The 20,146-nt window shown below is 56.2% G+C and overlaps 8 protein-coding genes across 8 annotated transcripts; 6 read left to right on the forward strand and 2 right to left on the reverse strand.

Moving 5' to 3' along the window:
- Positions 1-191: 191 nt before the first annotated feature.
- On the forward strand, positions 192-1,333 carry N7482_005848 (aldo/keto reductase family protein; the record flags this gene model as incomplete). The annotated part of the gene is made up of 2 exons (XM_056687973.1): positions 192-726; positions 819-1,333. The coding sequence occupies 2 exons, from the start codon at positions 192-194 to the stop codon at positions 1,331-1,333; spliced, it is 1,050 nt and encodes a 349-aa protein (XP_056543528.1).
- Positions 1,334-2,436: 1,103 nt separating this feature from the next.
- Positions 2,437-3,960, forward strand: N7482_005849 (DMT family transporter; the record flags this gene model as incomplete). Its single annotated transcript, XM_056687974.1, has 3 exons — positions 2,437-2,753; positions 2,878-3,632; positions 3,701-3,960. 3 exons carry the CDS (start codon positions 2,437-2,439, stop codon positions 3,958-3,960), a joined length of 1,332 nt encoding a protein of 443 aa, XP_056543529.1.
- Positions 3,961-6,735: 2,775 nt separating this feature from the next.
- On the forward strand, positions 6,736-9,420 carry N7482_005850 (putative cell wall proline rich protein; the record flags this gene model as incomplete). The annotated part of the gene is made up of 1 exon (XM_056687975.1): positions 6,736-9,420. One exon carries the CDS (start codon positions 6,736-6,738, stop codon positions 9,418-9,420), a length of 2,685 nt encoding a protein of 894 aa, XP_056543530.1.
- Positions 9,421-10,252: 832 nt separating this feature from the next.
- Positions 10,253-11,656, forward strand: N7482_005851 (25S rRNA (uracil2843-N3)-methyltransferase; the record flags this gene model as incomplete). Its single annotated transcript, XM_056687976.1, has 1 exon — positions 10,253-11,656. One exon carries the CDS (start codon positions 10,253-10,255, stop codon positions 11,654-11,656), a length of 1,404 nt encoding a protein of 467 aa, XP_056543531.1.
- Positions 11,657-12,084: 428 nt separating this feature from the next.
- On the reverse strand, positions 12,085-12,997 carry phb1 (prohibitin subunit PHB1; the record flags this gene model as incomplete). Its single annotated transcript, XM_056687977.1, has 2 exons — positions 12,085-12,606; positions 12,677-12,997. The coding sequence occupies 2 exons, from the start codon at positions 12,995-12,997 to the stop codon at positions 12,085-12,087; spliced, it is 843 nt and encodes a 280-aa protein (XP_056543532.1).
- A 210-nt stretch (positions 12,998-13,207) lies between these two features.
- On the forward strand, positions 13,208-13,910 carry N7482_005853 (ubiquinol--cytochrome-c reductase subunit 8; the record flags this gene model as incomplete). Its single annotated transcript, XM_056687978.1, has 4 exons — positions 13,208-13,239; positions 13,427-13,452; positions 13,565-13,769; positions 13,853-13,910. The coding sequence occupies 4 exons, from the start codon at positions 13,208-13,210 to the stop codon at positions 13,908-13,910; spliced, it is 321 nt and encodes a 106-aa protein (XP_056543533.1).
- Positions 13,911-14,574: 664 nt separating this feature from the next.
- N7482_005854 (spermidine synthase) lies at positions 14,575-15,940 on the forward strand (the record flags this gene model as incomplete). The annotated part of the gene is made up of 3 exons (XM_056687979.1): positions 14,575-14,605; positions 14,824-15,393; positions 15,660-15,940. The coding sequence occupies 3 exons, from the start codon at positions 14,575-14,577 to the stop codon at positions 15,938-15,940; spliced, it is 882 nt and encodes a 293-aa protein (XP_056543534.1).
- Positions 15,941-16,701: 761 nt separating this feature from the next.
- Positions 16,702-19,160, reverse strand: tktA (transketolase tktA; the record flags this gene model as incomplete). The annotated part of the gene is made up of 6 exons (XM_056687980.1): positions 16,702-17,499; positions 17,571-18,175; positions 18,272-18,566; positions 18,626-18,710; positions 18,830-18,972; positions 19,107-19,160. 6 exons carry the CDS (start codon positions 19,158-19,160, stop codon positions 16,702-16,704), a joined length of 1,980 nt encoding a protein of 659 aa, XP_056543535.1.
- Positions 19,161-20,146: the final 986 nt, after the last annotated feature.

Here is a 20,146-nt window from a genome sequence, read left to right on the forward strand (position 1 = left end):
GAGGAAGTGGAGCTTGCAAAGGCTGTCGTTATCCCCAATCGGTGTCCTTCGCATCCGCAGCCCCTCACTCGGCCGACTCCAACTCCGACTCCGACTCCAACTCCAACTGCAAGTATCCCTCTTCCCCCCCCTCCTTCTCTGGCAGTGAGCAGATACCTACACCCAAATTCTAAAAACCCACCGCACTCAAGATGCCGCTTGTCGCACAGAACCCCCAACCGCGAGTCATCCTTGGCTTGATGACCTTTGGCCCGACCGAGTCCAAGGGTGCCCGCATCACCTCCCTTGATGAATACAACAAATGCCTAGATTACTTCCAGCAGCAAGGTTTCAACGAAGTCGATACCGCGCGAGTCTATGTCGGTGGAGAGCAGGAGGCATTCACGGCCAAGGCAAACTGGAAGGAGCGTGGCCTGACGCTTGCGACAAAATGGTATCCACAGGAAGCCGGTGCGCACAAGCCTGCTGTGGTGCGAGAGAAGCTCGAGCAGTCTTTGAAGGAATTGAATACCAATCAGGTCGACATCTTCTACCTGCATGCGCCGGATCGCTCAGTCCCCTTTGCTGAGACTCTGGAGGCGGTTAATGAGCTACACAAGGAGGGCAAGTTTGTCCAGTTCGGTCTGAGCAACTATACTGCTTTTGAAGTTGCCGAGATCGTCATTACCTGTGCTGAGAGGGGCTGGGTGCGGCCTACGATCTTCCAGGCCATGTATAACGCTATCAGTAAGTGATGATGGCCCCATCTTTTATCTCACTATCATTTCCCTCCTTTTGCGCATCTTGTTGGAAGCAGCAATTGATAGTCTCCATCACAGCCCGCAATATCGAGACTGAACTGGTCCCCGTCTGCCGCCGTTACGGCCTTGACATCGTCATTTACAACCCCCTTGCCGGAGGCTTATTCTCTGGAAAGTACAAGTCCAAGGACATTCCTGCAGAGGGAAGATATAGCGACAAGGGAAATACGGGAACTAACTACCGCAGCCGGTACTTCCGAGATGCGAACTTTGAAGCCCTGAGCATTATTGAGCCTGTTGTCGAGAAGCATGGCCTGACGTTGATTGAGACTGCTTTGCGGTGGGTACGTCACCACTCCGCCCTGAATATGGACAACGGGGGCCGCGATGGTGTCTTGGTTGGAGTTAGCAGCTTTGGTCAGCTTGAGACGAACCTCAAGGACCTACAGAAGGGACCCCTGCCAGATGAGGTTGTGGAGGTTTTGGACAAGGCCTGGATGATTGCCAAGCCTTATTCTGCAAACTACTGGCATCTGGACTTGAAGTATACCTATAACACTCAGGAAGCCTTGTTCAAGCCCAAGAAGGTCTAAACAGTCATTCTGGTACAAGTCAGCCTAGGAGATCTTGCCATGAACATGTACAACATATATGATCTGGTGGATTAGGCAGTTTTGCTGTGTGGAATGAAATTTCAATGAGGATGTGCTTGCATTTGTCTTGATTGGACCTACTTTGTCTAAGTCAGACATATGGTAACAAATTTTGCACAACCTTTTGAGGATGGCAGTCTTGTCGGATAACCTGGGGAAGAAGGCCGGGGGTGCGTTGAGAGAACAGTCCGCAAGTTCAACGAAGCAAGCGCCAGGGTCGGCCGCCTGGAGCATGATTATGTCTGGGCATCCATCATCTATGCTGAAAACTTGAACAAAACATGTTTCTAGGACGCAGCAGGTGCTAATTTTGGTCACTCGCCGTGAACGCCTGAGACAGCCCCGTTGACCTAATATTACAGGCTTGTCCTCTTACGGTATAGCGTAATGTCACAGGGCCCTGTCACGTGCAGCAACCCCCGAAGCGGCATAGGGTCTTGAATGACGAAGCCGTCCATTCCCCGGGGTAACTATCGTGCGCATCCGTCGTGAATGACTGTCCCGACTGCTCATCTACTAGTGTCGGACGTGTCCCACCTGGAACCTTCCCTCCAGCAGACTTGATCCCATCGCCCATCGCCCATCGCCGACGCCGCCACGACCCCTGCACCCTATCGAACGACCCTACGTGGCCGTAGCCTTATCCGCCCCCAAACGGATTCCTGACCGCATGCGAACCACGGCCCTCTCCTCGGCGATCTGGACCACCGTTGGCTCTGGAAGCCTGGGATCAGACGGATAGAGGGACAGAACGAAATCCTTGAGGCCAACGTGGTCCTGATCGCAACACTTGGAGGAGCGGAAAGAACATCATCTCCACTCCTTATCTGTTATCTTGAGCGGCCAGGGCAATCAGGTGGACGAGGACATCATCTGACATCCCCGGCGACAGAGACAGTCTCTTCAGATAAATTCAAAAAGAAGGCGCAAGAGCCGAATCACACACATTCAACGGCATTGTGGCTTCGGATAGCATTGAACTGGCAGAAACGCGGGATATAACCCCGGGCCCGGGTCGCGATTCCCAGGACTCAGACGACGAGATGGTTGTTAACCGCCCCCCATTGCACCGACCGACCGATGGCCGATCGCAGCAACCGTTACTCAAAGATGACCGCCCAGGGCGCCTGTCCCGATCCAGCTTCGGCCAAGATGCGGAGGGCCGGCCCATGTTGCACCACACCCGTCGGCCTACCATTCGGAGTAAAAGCCCGGAATACGACGCTACCCAGGCGACGCGAAAGAAGTATATGATAGCAGCGGGCTTCCTGCTGCTGAGCCTGGCTAGCTTTGTTGTTCAGACCGAGACTGCGGTATACATTCAACATGAGCTGCATTGGGATAAGCCGTACTGCATGCTGTAAGTTTGGACTCGTTACCCACCCACCGATGGGAGCCCGGCGAGCCTGGAGCGCACGAAAAACGATCCCCATCTAGACTTGTAAATCGCCTTTGGCTTACCACTCCTTTTACCCCACGCGCAGCTATATCACCCACGGTTCCTGGATAATGCTCTGGCCGGTCCAGCTCCTCATCCTTCGAATTCAGAAGCGGAAGCTTTCATGGGAAGCATTCTGGCGTCGCCATGTCTTCCTACTCAAAACCACCGCCCAGATGGTCGAGACTCAGGATGTCCACCTTACTTCCCGCGATTCCCATCGTTCACCAGTCTGGTACATGGTGAAGACGACTGCCTTTGTAACCACCGCGCTGACGATAGCTGGCGGTTCGTGGTACCTAGCCGTTAACTTGACCACAGCCAGTGACTTAACCGCCATCTACAACTGCTCGGCGTTTTTCGCCTACGCCTTCTCAATCCCGCTCCTGAAAGAAAAGCTGCGGTTCGACAAAGTCTTCGCCGTGTGCGTCGCTATCATCGGTGTTCTCGTCGTTGCCTACGGCGATCGGCCGGAAAAGAAGGTCTCGAAGGGAGGCACCACGGGTGCCGAAGACCAAGAAGCCCAGAACCGACTGTTGGGCAACATTGTCATCGGGGTCGGCAGTGTACTCTATGGCCTCTACGAGGTGCTGTACAAGCGTTTTGCGTGCCCTCCGGAGGGCACCAGCCCCGGCCGAGGCACCATCTTCGCCAACACGTTCGGCTCCATGATCGGATGCTTCACCCTCGCCGTGCTGTGGATTCCCATCCCCATCTTGCATTTCCTAGGCTGGGAGGAATTCCGAGTCCCCACCGGCGAGGCGGCTTGGATGCTCATTATCTCCATCTGTGCCAATGCCAGTACGTATCACCTTTCCTTTTCGTGTTGCGTGCAGAGGAACACTAAGACTCATACTCCGCGCCGCCAGCTTTCTCCGGGTCCTTCCTGGTGCTCATCTCCCTCACGTCCCCCGTCCTCTCGTCCGTTGCAGCGCTCCTGACGATCTTCCTCGTTGCGATCGTCGACTGGTTCCGCACCGGACAGCCCCTCTCTTTCGCAGCCATCATTGGAGGTGTTCTGATCATCGTGGCGTTCTTCATGCTGAGCTGGAGTACGTACCGTGAGTTGAATGAGGAGCGCAAAAAGCATCTGGAGAATGATCTGGTCGAGTCGGATAGCGACCAATAGACTCACACATCGTTTTCGGGTGACATGTCTTGGACTTCGTACCATATACTTTTTTGGGGGGGTTTGGAGTTGAGCGATTGCCTGGGTTTGAATTGGGGCTTGCACCTGTACGGTCTCGTGGTCCCCGTCATTCCCTACGACACTAGGTCCGGACGCATGGGGATAGAGGTATATAGAATGTTCCTATCTACTTGGAAGCACCTCTTAGTTTCCTGTACTACCCCGGATAATCCAGAACTTGCCAACTGCCGCCACAGAAGTAAGGTTGTGCAAGGACAGCTTAGCCTTGTGCTCATTCCCAATGCGACAAACCCAAAATCTCTGCCCGAACCGAGGCCTGATTTTTCTTGATGCCCGGGGGGTGTTTCTTTGATCGGAGCCGAAGTCTGGTCGGGCGGAGGCGACCGGCTATTCGAGGTCGACAGGGCTGCTCTCCACAGAACAGGCCGTGGGCCAGCGGGGAGGCCATTCCATGGACAGCATGTCGGCATCCCGGTTCCAAGCCACCGATGGGCCTCGGATGAAACGGGGTCGGCTCCGCCGTGAAGTACATCTGCCATCTGCGCATCTGGACTAGATCGCGCTGGACCGAACTGGACTGGGCATGACGTAGATTCTCCAGACAAAGCGAGAGGAGCTATGTTCAAGCCACCACGTCGACCGCCATGACCGCCTGGGATGATAGCGGGTGGCGATTGCATTTATTGCCTGCATATGAGAAACCCATCGGAGAGAGTACTGAGTACTCCGTACACACGAGCAGATGTGCGGGACGCGTACCGCTCACGCGGTTACTCTGTGCGGCACGCTCTTGATCTCTTTCAGATGCTTTTTCTTGGACACCAGCCCTAGGGTTGAATCTCACGGTGGTCAATTGATCGTTCAGCTCTCGGGCGATGTACTCGGGATCGACTATTGAAATGCAGACAGCGCCGGATCTCTTGTTGCCGCCCCAATTGGCTTCATGCCGATCGCCCCACGCAGTGCCCAACCTTCTCGCACTAAACCTCTCCCAGGCCAGGCGCAGAACGGGCAAACCCACATGCAATGTACATCCCACCAGCCTCCGTCATTGGTGGACCCTCTGCACGTCTTCCCCGTCGGACGCCAGGGGGTCGCAGGGAGTTGTTTCATTTGGGGGCCTCCTCTGAGCGCAGGGGACTCAGCTCCGCCTAGTCCAGTCTTACACCATCTCCTAACTCCCTGTCAAATGGCGCTAAGGCGTCGCCCTCCCTATTTATATCCAATACTACTGGCGCCAGGGCCCCATCAGATGGAGACGTCGCAGGCTTTGCTTCCAGTGCGACCTGGCAATCTCCCGGGCAATGGGTCTCATTCACCGCCCCCATCCAGGACGTCTTCCATCCCCATACAATCTACGGAGTACTGCTACTGCGGTGATGAGTCCTGGCCAGGAATCCCTGAAGACCGCCCTGCCTTGGCCCACGATTGCGGCCTGCCCCCTCCCCCCTGGTGACTCGCATACCAGCCCCCAGCGTGGCGTCGGCAAGACCCACCCGTATCAAGCGAAATTGTCCCGAGTGATTGGCCCTGGCGTTAGACTTATTGGTGCCTGCAGCCCACTTTTTCTCCGGATGCGTGCGACTGCTCATTGGCGCATGCCCTTGGACCCCAGGATCCTGCGATGCCCGTACCTGGTAGTTGTGAGGCAAAGTGGGCAGCGGGTTTGAGAGTGTGGTCCGTACCATGCCTGTAATGGCCCCATCGGATTGCTGGCTAACGAACTGCTGTCGTTCGGGCCCTAAGGGGCTTGGCTGGCCGAACACCTCGTATCTTGGTGGCAACCGACAGTCCCAAGTCATGACGTCCTCTATTTATTCAGATTTTCAATAGTCCCACCCCCCCCGGACTTCGCCTGAGAGAGCAATGGGGGGATCTCACATTCCTCGGAACACTGTCTTTGTTCGTTGTCAGATCTGGGCCTGGCCCCGGGCACCCCGAGTCAATCGACCCGACGGGGATGAGCCTATAGTTTGATCCTTCATTGGGTTCAGGCCGCCCAGCTCAGGGCGCAGGGATCTTCCCCTTCAGGCGGGCCCAACATCCTAGGGCACATCATTCAATTTGTGCACTCTCTGTCCAAGTCGTACTGTAGTGCAGTAGTGCAGTAGTGCAGTAGTGCAGTAGTATACGTATGAATACGTACTAAGCCTGTGAAGGGACTAGCAGCGACTCAATGGGTGAACAGGGAGGACGAATCACCCCTCTGGTTACTCCGACCGTATATATTCTCGTATCATGCGCGTATCCCGTCTGGTAAAATGGTCAGCTCCTAATCTCCCAGGCTCCTCCCCCTGCCAATCCACGGGCGCTCGGATGCGAACGGGTCAGTACCATACACCCGTACAGTACGGTCACCACTCCCCCTCCTGGCTTGTTGTTCTCTCGTCTTTTCCCTTTCAACCTTCAACCTCCAACCTCCAACCCTCACGACTCTCTCTCTCCTCGCCCTCTTCTCCTCCTCCTTGGCCTTCGTCGTGGCCGTCCGTTCCTTATTCGCCCTCTGCCGTTTCGACCGTCTGTGATCGACGACTGCCCCCCGACATCTTCACTTGTTGCGTTCTGCCTGGTGCGGAAGATTCAAATGATTCTCGCTCGAGTTGATTAGAACGACCTCCAGATTCCTTAGACTTTCGTGATAGGGAAGTCAAACGGTCTGGAGGTCTACTTTGTCCATCTGGATCTTTTCAACCGTCGTTTTGATTCTTCTTGTTCAATTCTTTTGCGTTTTTTTATTCTTCTTACACAGCATTGATGGCTTCCATTTCGCTCCCCCCGCAGCCCCGGTCGGGCTTTCCTTCACATTTCGACGCTCCTCCGCCAAATTCCGACTCGAGTTGTCGCCTGAGCATGCCGGCCCCGTTGCCCAACCCGCCGTTTGTGTTTCCCGCTCGCGACCCCGAGGGTTCGGACTCGCAGGCGAAGATGCCGGGTCGAACGCCACCCGCTCTGCCAGCATTTTCATTCAATCCTGGGGCGGGCCCATCTTTGCAGCCTGCGCCGGCCCCCAATCCTCGAGCTGGTGGACACAGACGGCGCCCCAGTGAATTCGTTGGGGGCGATCAATTAGTGACCCCGGGGGCCGGAGAATCCATGGATAAGCGGGAAGAACTTACCACCGCAACACAACCCAGCGCTCCATCGGGGCCTCCACCTGGGAGGGGACCAGGACGACGACATCACGCCCATCGCCGCTCAGCAGCAATCTCTGGTGTCGACTTGAATGCGATCAACAAGGCTCTTGGCACTAATCCGGCGGCAAGTGCGCCCGCTACCCCTGGAGATCGCACGTTCGACACCGCGAATGAGAGTCTTTCCCGGCCACTCTCATACTCGGCGACAAGTCTCGGTCGTCCGACGCCTCCAGCATCACCTCGGTTTTCTCCTGTGCCACCTGTCCCGCCCATTCCAACCGCGATCCATGTCGAGCCCCCTCCTACCAATAATCATGCGGATAATGCACGGCCTTCTTCAGCAATATCAGATGAGACTTCACCAAGCGCCAATAATGTCAGATTTGAGCAGCCTGAGGTTGATGTCCCGGTTGCGCGAGCAACGCCTCCCAAGCGCAGGTCAAAGCCACGGCCGAAAACGGCCGATGCGTCTTTGGCTTTCGACCTGATACAGAGCAAGAGCGTGCCCGACGCACCCGGAGTGAAGCGCTCGAAATCGACCGGGCACTCGCGTTCTCGTAAGAGTATGTCGACCGGGCATCTTGATGTCACACTTGCGAACCACGGCAGTGACGATGCGCACTCAACGGATACATCTCGCCCTTCGTACTCGGATGATGGCTCTGAATTGAGCGACACCGATAATGAAGCCGATGCTTCTTATCCAACGAAGAAATCCCACTCGAAATCGAAGAAGAAGCAGAAGCGTATTCGCTCCTGGGCGGGTGGGATTCTGACCCGAGGCAAAGGGAAACGCCATGCGAAGACGGATGCCGAGGAGAAGCCGGAAAGACAGGGAAAGCCAGCAGCATTAATACCTCCTGCGCTCACCCGAACTAATTCAGATGTCGGATCAGTCTTGGAAGTCGATTTTGATAATGACGATGTTGTTGTCCTTCGCACTCCCACCAATTCAGATGCACCTGTCTCCGCCGCCGAGCGTGCTAAGGATGAATCGCCCATGCCCGCTCCTAGCCTGGAAACTTCTTGGAAACCTCGAAGTTTTTATGAGCAGAACCTCTCGGCACAGGATGACGTGTTGAGTAGTCCGATTATTGACCTCGACGCTGCCCTTGGCCCCTTCAATACTCCCGGCGACAATCGACAGTCCCGAGGCACTCCGAGCAAGTTTCACCTGGCAACACAGCGCATGTACAGTGGTGGACGACGAGGCGAATTTGTTGGTCCTGAGATGCGCTATCACCGTCGCACCGAGAGTGCTCCGGTGATGCCTCCATTTGACCGTAGCGCTTTGAGTATCAACCGTTTGGTGGGTACCGCGGCACTTGAAACGCCTGATGTCTTCTACGAGGAAGAAGAGGACGCTTTCCTGGCTGCCACACACTTTCCTAGAGATGAGCTTGCCTCGTCAGCTCCTGCTGAGACTGCTCTTGCCTTCTCCTCTTCTTCATCCTCGGAGGAGGACAAGAACTCAGTCAAGAGTGATGACACTGCAGAGACCTTGACTAAGGCACCTGCACCCAGCTCGCCACAACATAAGGGTCTTGGGATCGAGGCGAACGAGGAGCCTGCCATCCCGAAGGAGGTACCACCTGTCCCGGTTGACGGTGTCTCTGTCGACACTATGCAGACTACACGCAATCCGTTTGCTACCCAGCCTCGAAGCCCCATCGCGATTTTGAAGTCGGAGGAAAGCGTGCCCAAAGCTCTAGGCCCGCCGAGTCCCGACGTCTCTCCACGCTTCGTGGCGGTTGACAAGCGGCCATCTACATCACCCCATATGCTTCCGCCTAGCATCCCTCCCTTCTCGCTGTCTGCTGGTGCCTCCCCCTCGGATTCATCGTTCCCGTCGCCCGATGCTCCACGCTTCAACGACCGCAATTTCTCGAGCCACTCCTACCACCATCTTCCTTCAGACTATCCTTACGCCTCAGTGGAGGATGTCCCCTCCCTCACAAGTAGCACGTCGACCATGACGAACACCATGCATCGCTTTTCTGCTACTTTCTTCCCTCGCGATCGCCTGTCGACTGACCGAGCCGCATCCTTCTCAGCCGCAGTCCACCGACGCGGCAGTCAAGCCAATACTTCCAAGCGCTCTAGCTTGGCGAGTCTGTCCAAACTTGTTGGCGGGCCCCATTCGGAGCGCAGCAAACTCTACCAAGAGGAGAAGCCTCCAGGGGATGCACTTGACAAGTCCAAGAAGAAGCGTCGTCTCAGTCGTCTCATGCAATTTTGGAAAGTGAGGGACAAGGAGAAGCATACAGAGCCGGCCGCGCCTCCCGACGGGCCGGTAGAAGAGTAACCTTACTCTGGTTCTGAATGCACATACTTTCTTTTTTCATGGCGCACATCTCGGCATAGCGATATCTTGACAAGAGTCATCGGTCCCCTTTCTTCACATCTCATCTCCCTCTTCTCGCGCTCGCCCCATCCCATTGCCTGGGCTTTCTACTATTCTCTTTCTCATTCCGATCGGTTCTGTACATACTTGGCTCGGGCTGTTTTTTGTTTTGTTTTTTTGTTTTTTTTTACACTTGTGGATTCTTTTCGATAATTCTGTCTGTTCGGCGGTCCTGCTCCCCCGTCTGCCGTCTTTTTGCAGACGCTCCTTACGAATTTCTTTACTCCTGGGATCGCCGTAGTAGGCACCCGGGTATGACATGCTCACATTTTTCTTGTCCATCGTTTATGTACCGGTGTGAGTGATGCACGGATTGATTATTGACATTCTCTACGATTGTTGTCCCCGCGTGGACCTTTCCTTTTTATTATTCTTATCATCTTTCGTTCTTACCTCACTGTCTTTTTCTTCTTCTGGCGGTTTGTCTGGAATATTATTCTTACCCGTCCTCCTCGTCATGGATGGGCTCTCTCTTTTTCTTCTTTTCATCTTTCTCTTCGTGATTCTAGTTGAGTTTCTGGTGTGGATGTGTTGTATCTATTGTTGGTACTGTACCGCTTTGGTGTATGTAGTGGCAATTTGAGTTTGATAAGCATGCGATAAGCCAAAAAGTCGTTCCCTCCCACTTTTCCCCACGTCCAGCTGTTCGACTTTCCAAATCGACAGCCTTCAATCGATAGCCAGTACTCTTGAGCCTAACCGCAGGAGCCTTCCATAGCTCTACTCGGACGCAATGCCAGGCCCACGACAGGGGAATCGCAGAAAGGACCGGGACACGTTCAACTCCAAACCCCTGCAAAAAACCCGCCAACCCGCAAAGCAACCCGAAAAGCAATCCGAAAAGCAATCCGAGCGCCAAACAACCCGCAAACCCAGCACCGACAAGGACAACAAGGACAGCCTAGACTCCGGCCCAATCGATCTCTCTACAACCATCCCCCTCCCCCTCCAACAACTCCTCCTCGACGTCTTCAAAACCGCCCTCCTCTCCGCCCCAGCAAACCCGCCCAATGGGGAAACCGAACCTCAAGACGAAGCCGCACCCCTCGACATAAAGTCCCTCATTCAGACGATCAAGTCTCATTTGTACCAGCGGGACTTTGACTCGGCGTTCACAGAGGCGGGCGAGGATCTTCTGCGCGCGTATGCGTTGCGCTGGAGCGCCGCGCGGGCGTTGGGGTATGCGGGGATTTTCAAGGCCGTGCTGCGATGGATGCGGCTCGAGGAGGAGGGGGCTGAGAAGGGAGATTCGCCGAGCGGGTCGAGCGTGAGGTCATCGACGAGAGCTGTGTGTCTTGGTGGAGGTGCTGGGGCCGAGATTGTCGCGTTGGCGGCGGCGTGGCGGGACTTGGAGATTGATGCCGGTGTTGCGGCGCTGGCGGAGGGTGTTGCGGGGGCTTCTTTAGATGAGAATGAGAGGACGGGTGGCGAGGAGAATGGTGCTGCTAGTCTCGCTGAGACGGGGACGGCCGTATCGCAATCGCAATCGCAATCGCAATCCCCCGGGCTGGTTGTTTCGGCGGTTGATATCGCGGACTGGTCTGTTGTGGTGGAGCGGCTGTCAAAGACAGTTACTTCGCCCAATGTGCCAACGCCGCCGACGTCGACATTTCAGCCTCCTTTGATGTCTGGTTGCGATGGCTCGCAGGATGATCGGAGTGGGATCTCGGTGTCCTTCAGCCGCTCCGATCTCCTGGTTCTTCCCGAGTCAGATCTCAAGGATGTCCTCCTGGGCAGCGAGCACACGGCCTCGGCGTCCACGTCTCTCCTTGTCACACTCATGTTCACCCTCAACGAACTATTCTCCACATCCATGGCCAAGACGACGGGCTTACTCCTCCGCATGACAGAAATACTCCCGTCAGGCGCCGTGCTCCTCGTCGTCGACAGCCCGGGCAGCTACTCAACCCTGAAGCTAGGCAAGGGCAAAGATGGGGCTGTACAGGAGCGACAGTATCCAATGAAGTTCCTACTTGACCACGCGCTGCTTTCTGTGACCGAGGGCAAATGGGAGCGAGTGTTGACCCAGGACTCGCGCTGGTGGAGGCGGGATGCGGCCAGACTGCGATATGAGGTTGGCGAGGGGGCTGGTTTGGAAGATATGCGGTACCAGCTGCATGTGTATCGGCGGTTGTAACCTGGTAACTAGACATAACTAGACATATATAAAAGCGTTTATAATGAGGTCCACGTGATATCCAATGACTTCTGTCCGGAAAGCAACCGGATATGCATTGACTGGCTTGAATTAGTTACAAACCCGCCTGCACCCTGGTAGCCGAAAATTGGTCAGTTGAACAATGAACTGAACTGGACCACGAAGAGCCTATGCGCTAGTATCAGGATCATGCTTAGGCCAGCAGTGGGGGAGTAGAGGTATTGGTATTGCTACAGATCAAATATGGTGGACAAAGTCAAGTCCACCGCCGCGAGGCTCATGCACAGTCCCACGGTCTCGCTTGCGATTAAATGGTACATTGGGTGGGTTTGGTCAAACCGACCGTATCAGACTGGACGGGCCCTTCAAATCATTTCTTCCTCCCAAAATCTTCATTAACCTCCTCCTCAAGTCCGCAGACCCAGCAGAAGGCTAGTGCTCTTGCCACCATCCTTGCCCTCACCACCACCAGGCAAATACGTGACGTTGGGGTTATTCGCCAGCGTCTGCGCAATCTCCCGGCTAGCGTCGATTTTACGGATCTCAATCAAGCCGCTGCCCGCCTTGGCAACAGCCTTGCTGATGATCTCAGCACTTTCGGCTTCACCCTCGGCACGGATAACGTTTGCCTGGCGCTCTTGCTCGGCGCGCTCGACGATGAACCGCGCCCGCTCGGCGTCTTGCTGGGCGATCTGCTTCTGCTCGACGGCGCGAGTGAACTCCTTGCCGAAGGTCATGTGGGTAATGGAGACATCCTCGAGGGCGATGTTGAACTGCGAGGCCCGCTTGAGGAGGTCGGTGCGGATGCGGTTGGAGACGGCTTCACGCTGGGTGATCAGTTCGGCGGCGTCGAATTGAGCGACGATTGCTTTGAGGACTTCATTGCCGATGGAGGGGAGCACTCGCTCATCGTAGTCTGTGCCGTAGGACTGGTTTCAGGCATTTCAAATTAGAATGCTGGATGGTTGCGTGGCGTGGTCAGGTTGGGGGTTTGCTTACCTGGTAGATCTGGGGCAGCTTCGGCACCTCCGGACGGTGCAGCACGCGGAGGGTCAGGCTGACCATCTGTAGATCCTTACTTCCGGTGGTGGTCGAGATATTGCGCGGCTTTGTTCGCACGTCGTAGACGATCGCTCGCTGCAGCCAGGGAATCAGGAAGTGTGTGCCTTCGTTGACGACGGCCTCCTGCACACCAGAGATCCTGTCGAAGATCACGGCGCGGGTGCCACCCCGGACATCATAGATGGACGCGTTGAATAAGAGGGCGCCGGCCGCCACAGGGCCAGCCAGCCGGTAGATGTTATACAGGGCGTTGGCCATGATGAAGTGGTGGTCGTGGAGGAGAGGACGATACTAGCTTGACCTGCGTGGAACGTCGATGATGGCGGGCTTTTCGGGGCAGCCCAATCGGGTTTAGTGCGCGGGTGCCAACTTCGCTGACTTCGTCTTTTCCCTTTCCGCCCTTTGCAATATCCCCCCTCAACCACATCTCCCTCCCCTCCTTTTTGCTTGAGATTATATCCTGTCACAATGGGTGGTGCTGTTGATCCGAAGAATGGCCAGTAAGTGCTTGAATCAGCCCTGCTTTCTGCTTCCTGTGTGGTCGAGGGTGCTTGGGTTGGTGCGTCCGGTTGCACCCGCTCGATCGGTCAGCCGGCAGACCACACCCCATTGGAGATGCTGCAATCATTGCAGTTTGCTTCCGACAACATCTCGGTACTGGATCAGTGACTAACATAACTGGAATAGTTTCATTGGCAACTGGGGCGAGTTCGGTACGTGGCAAAGCTTCCTTGAATCCCCCAAATCCTCAACTGCGCATACGACCTTTCCGACCGAACAAGCCGCGAATCGACTCGCATGGGGTGGAATCAACTTACAATGGAGGCAAAACTGACGCTTTCGGCTCCTACAGGCTGCCCGACCCCCAGCGCATTGCAACCTACGCGCTCTCGTCCAACCGCCAGCGCCCCTTCGCCGGTGCCTTCAACGCTGCCATCTTCAACACCTTCCGCCGGTTCCGTCACCAGGTCCTCTACGTTGTTCCTCCCTTCGTTATTGCCTATGCCGCCATGAACTGGGCCGTCGAGCGGTAAGATTGATTGCTTCAGCTGGGAACCGCGCCGGGAACCCAAGCGATGCTAGGCAATGTGTGCTAATGCTGGATCGCTCTAGCAACCATTACCTCAACTCCAAGCCCGGCCGTATGCTCGAGGGTGGCCACGAGGAGTAAACGCGCCATTTGCAGAGTTTCCGTGATAATTAAGGAGCGAGTGATGGAAGTATACCGCATGCGCGTGCGATGCGATGCGGGGCCGAGCAGCTGTATCCCTTGTACAGTAAACTAGAAAGCAATCGACCAATTGGGATTTCATTTGTCTGCCACCTTTTGTTTGCTCTGTAGTTCCTGCATGGATGTCATATCATTGAGTCTGATGGTCATAGTCGAGTTGCTCCGGCCCGAGTCAGCGCCAATTGGGGCTCGTCGATTGGCCCAGCCCGGGTAAACGAGCCCGTCCTCGCCGATTGCATAACCAGCCACACAGCCCAAGTGCCTCCCCAAGTGCCTCCCCAAGTGCCTCCCAATTAACCCCAATTGACCCCCGAAGAGCCCCTCCGTGGCGCCTGCAGAGAGCAAACCCGCCGCGAGTTTCTGTTACTTGATTGCTCCTCTGGGCCGCCCACCTAATTGAGCGTGCTGCTAGTTAGCTGGCGTCAATTGACCTTCCCAGTGGCCCAAAAGCCCAATTGTCCCCACTCGAACCGCCCGAGTAAAAATTCGCCCAAAATAGCCAAACTACCGCCGGCTTTTTCTTCGCATGCTGCGCTCCCTTCGACTTCCTTCCTTACGCCTCTTCCTCCCCGTCTGTCGTCGCAGCTTCACGTCTACTGTCATCATGAGCGAGATCACTCACCCCACTATCAAGGGTAAGTTCTTCTCCTCTCCTTACTCAACACCATCACCATCGCCCGCTGGGAGGAATTCGGCCCCCGCCATCACATCCCACCATCGCCCTTGTTCACCGTCGTCATCCCACTTTTACCCCTCCCACTCCACCTCCACCATCAATTTTCAACCACCACCAGCACCATCTATGATGGTTGACCACATGGCCGCAATGGGATCGCTAACCTTCCAATTTCAGATGGCTGGTTCTCCGAGCAGTCCGGCATGTGGCCCGGCCAGGCCATGAACCTCAAGGTTAACCAGGTTCTGCACCACGAGAAGTCCAAGTACCAGGACGTTCTCGTCTTCGAGAGCAGCGACTATGGCACCGTCCTGGTCCTGGACAACGTCATCCAGTGCACTGAGCGTGACGAGTTCTCCTACCAGGAGATGATCACCCACCTCGCCATGAACTCGCACCCCAACCCCAAGAAGGTCCTGGTCATCGGCGGCGGTGACGGCGGTGTCCTGCGCGAGGTCGTCAAGCACGAGTGCGTCGAGGAGGCCATCCTCTGCGACATCGACGAGGCCGTTATCCGTGTCTCCAAGAAGTACCTGCCCGGCATGAGCATTGGCTTCAAGCACCCCAAGTCCAAGGAGTACGTCGGCGACGGCTTCGAGTTCCTGAAGGACCACAAGAACGAGTTTGATGTTATCATCACCGACTCCTCCGACCCTGAGGGTCCCGCCGAGTCCCTCTTCCAGAAGCCCTACTTCGAGCTTCTGAACGATGCCCTCCGCGAGGGCGGCGTCATCACTACCCAAGGTTGTTCGTTGCCTTTCCTTCATCTTTTCCTCCTTTCTCATCTCCTGTTTCCTCTCTCCATTCCTGTCCTCCCTCTCCACTCCCTCCTCCTTTCTCAAAATTCTCTATTATCTTTTTTTCTCTTTGGCTGTTTTTTGTGTTTCCTGGTTACATTCCGTTCCTTCTTTTCTTCAAATCAAAAGTACTCCTGGCTAACCTTCCCCGCACTACGCCGCAACCAACCCGCTTTACGGGCTCGGTTTCGCGGAACTGTGCCTTTTGCCCAACAGCCGAGAACCAGTGGCTCCACCTCTCCCTGATCGCCGACCTGAAGAAGTCCTGCAACGAGGTCTTCCCCGTCGCCGAGTATGCCTACACCACCATCCCCACCTACCCCTCCGGCCAGATCGGCTTCATGGTCTGCTGCAAGGACGCCACCCGCAACGTGCGCGAGCCCGTCCGCTCCTGGACCCGCGAGGAGGAGGAGAAGCACTGCCGCTACTACAACCAGGACATCCACCGCGCCAGCTTCGTGCTGCCCAACTTTGCCCGCAAGGCGCTCGGTGCGTAAGGGCGGATGGCATGGGTTTGATAGAGTGGTGATCCTAATCATCCTTTGTATTTTCGGGATGAACAAAAAGTCAGGGGGGTTATGAATTATATCATGATGAATGAATCTCGTTCTCGATAGTGCTCTTTTCCTTCTTCTTTCTCTTGCTCGGTTATGGTTCATCGCGGTGACTATAATACCCTGTAGTTGCTGGAAGGGATCTCCGCCAATGAGCTCTCTCCAGTGTGCCGTCCATCGCTCTCTGCGCTCGATCAACCACCTCTCAGCCGGGTGGATGAAATGCCCGGGCGTCTTTCTGGATTTCATTGTAGCAAACCACACTATTTCGCTAAATCTTTCATCGCCAAGGATCTTTGATATTCGCTGGTTTGTCTCACAAATCATACATACAGCGATTCGTTCCGAATTCAAGAAGAGTACATGGATCTTTATATATCGCGAAAGGAGAATGTCAATCAACTCGAAGACGGTGGATAGGCATATTGAGGAGTCGAAAATGTTGAAACAAGATGGGGTTGGGGTGGAAGGACGCGCCGGGAGGAAAAAGCGATCGTTTCGCCGCCAACGCCACTGGTTCTCTCGCTCTGTGGCATATACATGGGAGTAATGTGCGTATATCAACTAGAGACCGACTACGGACTAGAAAACCAAATCGACCAAGAATCGCTCTATTTCATTCTTTAAAAAAGGTCCAAAGGCTGTCGCCCTCAACTAAAAAAAAACCCGCAAAATATTTTGAACTCTTCAACCACGACCATCGCTTACAGGATCTGCTGGAAGGCACGGTTGACGGGCGAGCGGACTTTGTGGCCCTTGTAGAACTCGATGGTGGCAACAGCGCGCTTGGCAATGCCCTCGGGGGTGAACTCGAACTTCTCATAGACCTGCTTGTAGGGGCCGGAGGCACCGAAGCGGTTGAGACCGAACTGTTCGTGGGAATAGCGCTCCCAGCCCATGGTCGAGCAGGCCTCGACGGACAGGACGGGGATGCCGTCGGGCAGGACTTGGAGGCGGTAGGCCTTGTCCTGGGCGTCGAAGACCTCGAAGCAAGGAACGGAGACGACACGGGCCTTGATGCCCTGGGCCTCGAGGGTCTTGACGGCGTCGATACAGATGCCGACCTCGGAACCGGTGGAGATGATGGTGACGGCAGCCTCGGGGTTCTCGATGGCGACGTAGCCACCCTTGATGGCAGCCTGGATGGAGGAGTTCTCCAGCTGGGGGAGGTTCTGGCGGGTCAGGGCCAGGATACTGGGGGTGTGCTTGGCGGTCAGAGCCGAGTAGTAGGCGGCGCTGGTCTCGTTGCCGTCGGCGGGGCGCCAGACCATGCAGTTGGGCAGGGCGCGGAAGTGAGCCAGGGTCTCGATAGGCTGGTGGGTCGGGCCGTCCTCACCCAGACCGATGGAGTCGTGGGTAGCGACGTGAATGACACGGACGCGGGACAGAGCCGACAGACGGACGGCACCGGCGGCGTACGAGACGAAGTTCAGGAAGGTACCACCAGCAGGGATGACGGTGCCGTAGGCAGCCAGGCCGTTCATGACGGCAGCCATGGCGTGCTCACGCACACCGTAGCGGAGGTAGCGGCCAGACCACTCGCCAATGCCGAGGTCGGGGGCTGGAAGTCGACAGCGTTCTTCCAGCGGGTGTTGTTGGAGCCAGTCAGATCGGCCGAGCCAGACAGCAACTCAGGGACGACGCTGTGGATCTTCTCCAAGACGGCCTCGGACAGCTTGCGGGAGGCAATGGCGGGGTCGGCGGAGGTGTAGGTGGGGAGGCTCTTCTCCCAGCCCTCGGGAAGCTTGCCGGCGAGACGGCGGGCGAGGTCAGCAGCCTCTGTGGGGAAAGCCTGCTGGTACTTCTGGAAGAGGGCGTTCCACTCCTGCTCCTTGGCCGCACCGGCGGCGGCATGCTTGCCGTACAGCTCGTAGACGGACTGGGGAACCACGAAGCTCTCCTCGGGGTTGAAGCCAAACTTCTCCTTGACCTGCTTGGCGTCGTCGGCCTTGAGGGGGTTGCCGTGGACACCACCGGTGCCGGCGAGCTTGGAGCCGAAGCCAATGGTGGTGGTCAGCTTGATGACGGAGGGCTTGTCAGTGACCTGCTGGCACTTGCGGATAGCATCCTCAATGCCCTGGAGGTCGTGGTCGCCATCCTTAACCCACTCGGTGTGCCAGCCGTAGGCCTCGAAGCGCTTCATGACATCCTCAGTGAAGGCGCACTTGGTGTCACCGTCTAGAGGGAAGGTGAAAAAAAGGCGTTAACTCTCGGTAAGAAAAATGGAAAAAAGAGGATCAATCCTCGGGGAAGGGGGTCACTGATCGACCTTACCAATGGAAATGTGGTTGTCGTCGTAGATGGCAATCAGGTTGCCCAGCTTCAAGTGACCGGCCATGGAGGCAGCCTCGGAGGCGATACCCTCCATGGCGCAGCCATCACCGAAGAACATGTAGGTGTGGTTGTTGAAGAGCTCATAGCCGGACTTGTTGAAGACACCACCGGAGTGGGCCTGGGCGATGGCCAGACCGACGGCGTTGGCGAAACCCTGACCCAGGGGGCCAGTGGTAACCTCAATGCCCGGAGTGTCGTGGGCCTCGGGGTGACCAGGGGTTTTGCTGTCGAGTTGCTGGGAGGGATCAGTCAGCATGGGGGAAGGGTTCGGAGAGGCAATGTGAAGAGACTTACACGGAAGTTCTTCAGGTCATCCATGGTGAGGTCATAGCCGAACAGGTGCAGCAGAGCGTACTGCAGCATGCAGCCGTGGCCGTTTCTGTCCAGTTATTGCGTGTTAGGAGCGTGGTTCTCGCGCGCTGGGAGGGAGGGATCCCCAGGAGTGGCGGAGAGCGTGCTCTTGCGGGGAGCAATGGGGAAGCCACAGATGGCACGTACGAGAGAACGAAGCGATCACGGTTGGCCCAGTCGGGGTTCTTGGGGTTGAAGTTCATGAACTTGTTGAACAGAACGTGGGCCACAGGGGCCATGCCCATGGGGGCACCGGGGTGGCCCGAGTTAGCCTGGGAGGTGGCATCGATCTAGAGACCTCATCAGTATCGCTCGCAGCGTGGTATAGACATCACCAGATGCCTGGTCCCCTGTGCATATCGGGAATGGAGTGCCTCCAATGGCACCGGAAGGACCTGCAGGGCGGCGAGAGGAGATGACATACCGCGAGAACACGAATGGTGTTGATCGCCAACTGGTCTAATTCAGAGTAACCCATGATGGCGGATTCTAGGGCGATGTCAGTGAAAGAAGTTGGTCCGGAGCAGACAGGCGACTCACAAGCAAGATGGTAATGGCAGGAAGAGGAAGGGGAGAAAGCAGCGGGAGGAAGGGGACGTATTTGTTGGTGGGGTATGATGTCCGTGGTGGGGCAGTCCGCGGCAGCCGGCCTTTCTCACCACCACTGCGAGGACAAGGAACAGCGAAATCCTCACCAATGGCTGCAGCAGGTTTCGCCTGATACGATCAGGTACCAATCGCGGACTCTCGTTTCTACACGGCACTCCCACGCCCAAAATCAACACCACAGCAACGCAGCGCGAAAAGCCATAGTTGCATCATCGTATGCGGGCATGGCTGACTCAGCGAGGGGCAGCCGCCACTCCACGCAGTCTGCACGACTCGATGGCTCTCGACCCGCCGAATTGACTAAATTACAGAGTACGGAGCACAGTATTCCTCGGGGGGGATTGAATGCTCCGCCCACCAGAATTACTCCGGTGGGAGAGAATCAGCCGTGGCACCCGGCCTCCCAACCGTTGACCCTGTTGGCCCTGTTGGCCCTGTTGGCCCTGTTGGCCCTGCCCAGCCACAGACTCTACACCGGTGCCGCCCGGAGGACGCTGCTCCGACCGAGCACTGCAATTAGCCGACCATGCGATGGGCGATATGGGGTAATATGGTACGCTATAGGAAACTGTGCCCACGACGATCAAAGGGTCCCTTCCGTCTCTGCCACTGGAACGTATCGCCACGGGATCACGGATCACAATCACTTGACCAAAGGGTACATCCAGGCTATTACCAAAGGGTACACTCATAATCGGCTTCCCTCATCAGGCCAATCCGATTCGGCGTGCCGCTCAGTCCCGAGCCACAGGAAAAGTCCGCATCTCCACAAAAGAACATTCGCCGTGGGAAGGCCCGGTGTCCACGATGGGACATAACCGCGGCTGAGTCATCCCTGGCGTGGGTTCACCAGAT

The sequence above is a fragment of the Penicillium canariense genome, assembly GCF_028826845.1.
Source record: "Penicillium canariense strain IBT 26290 chromosome Unknown utg000003l_segment0_segment0, whole genome shotgun sequence".
In the NCBI taxonomy this organism is placed as follows: Eukaryota; Fungi; Ascomycota; class Eurotiomycetes; order Eurotiales; family Aspergillaceae; genus Penicillium; species Penicillium canariense.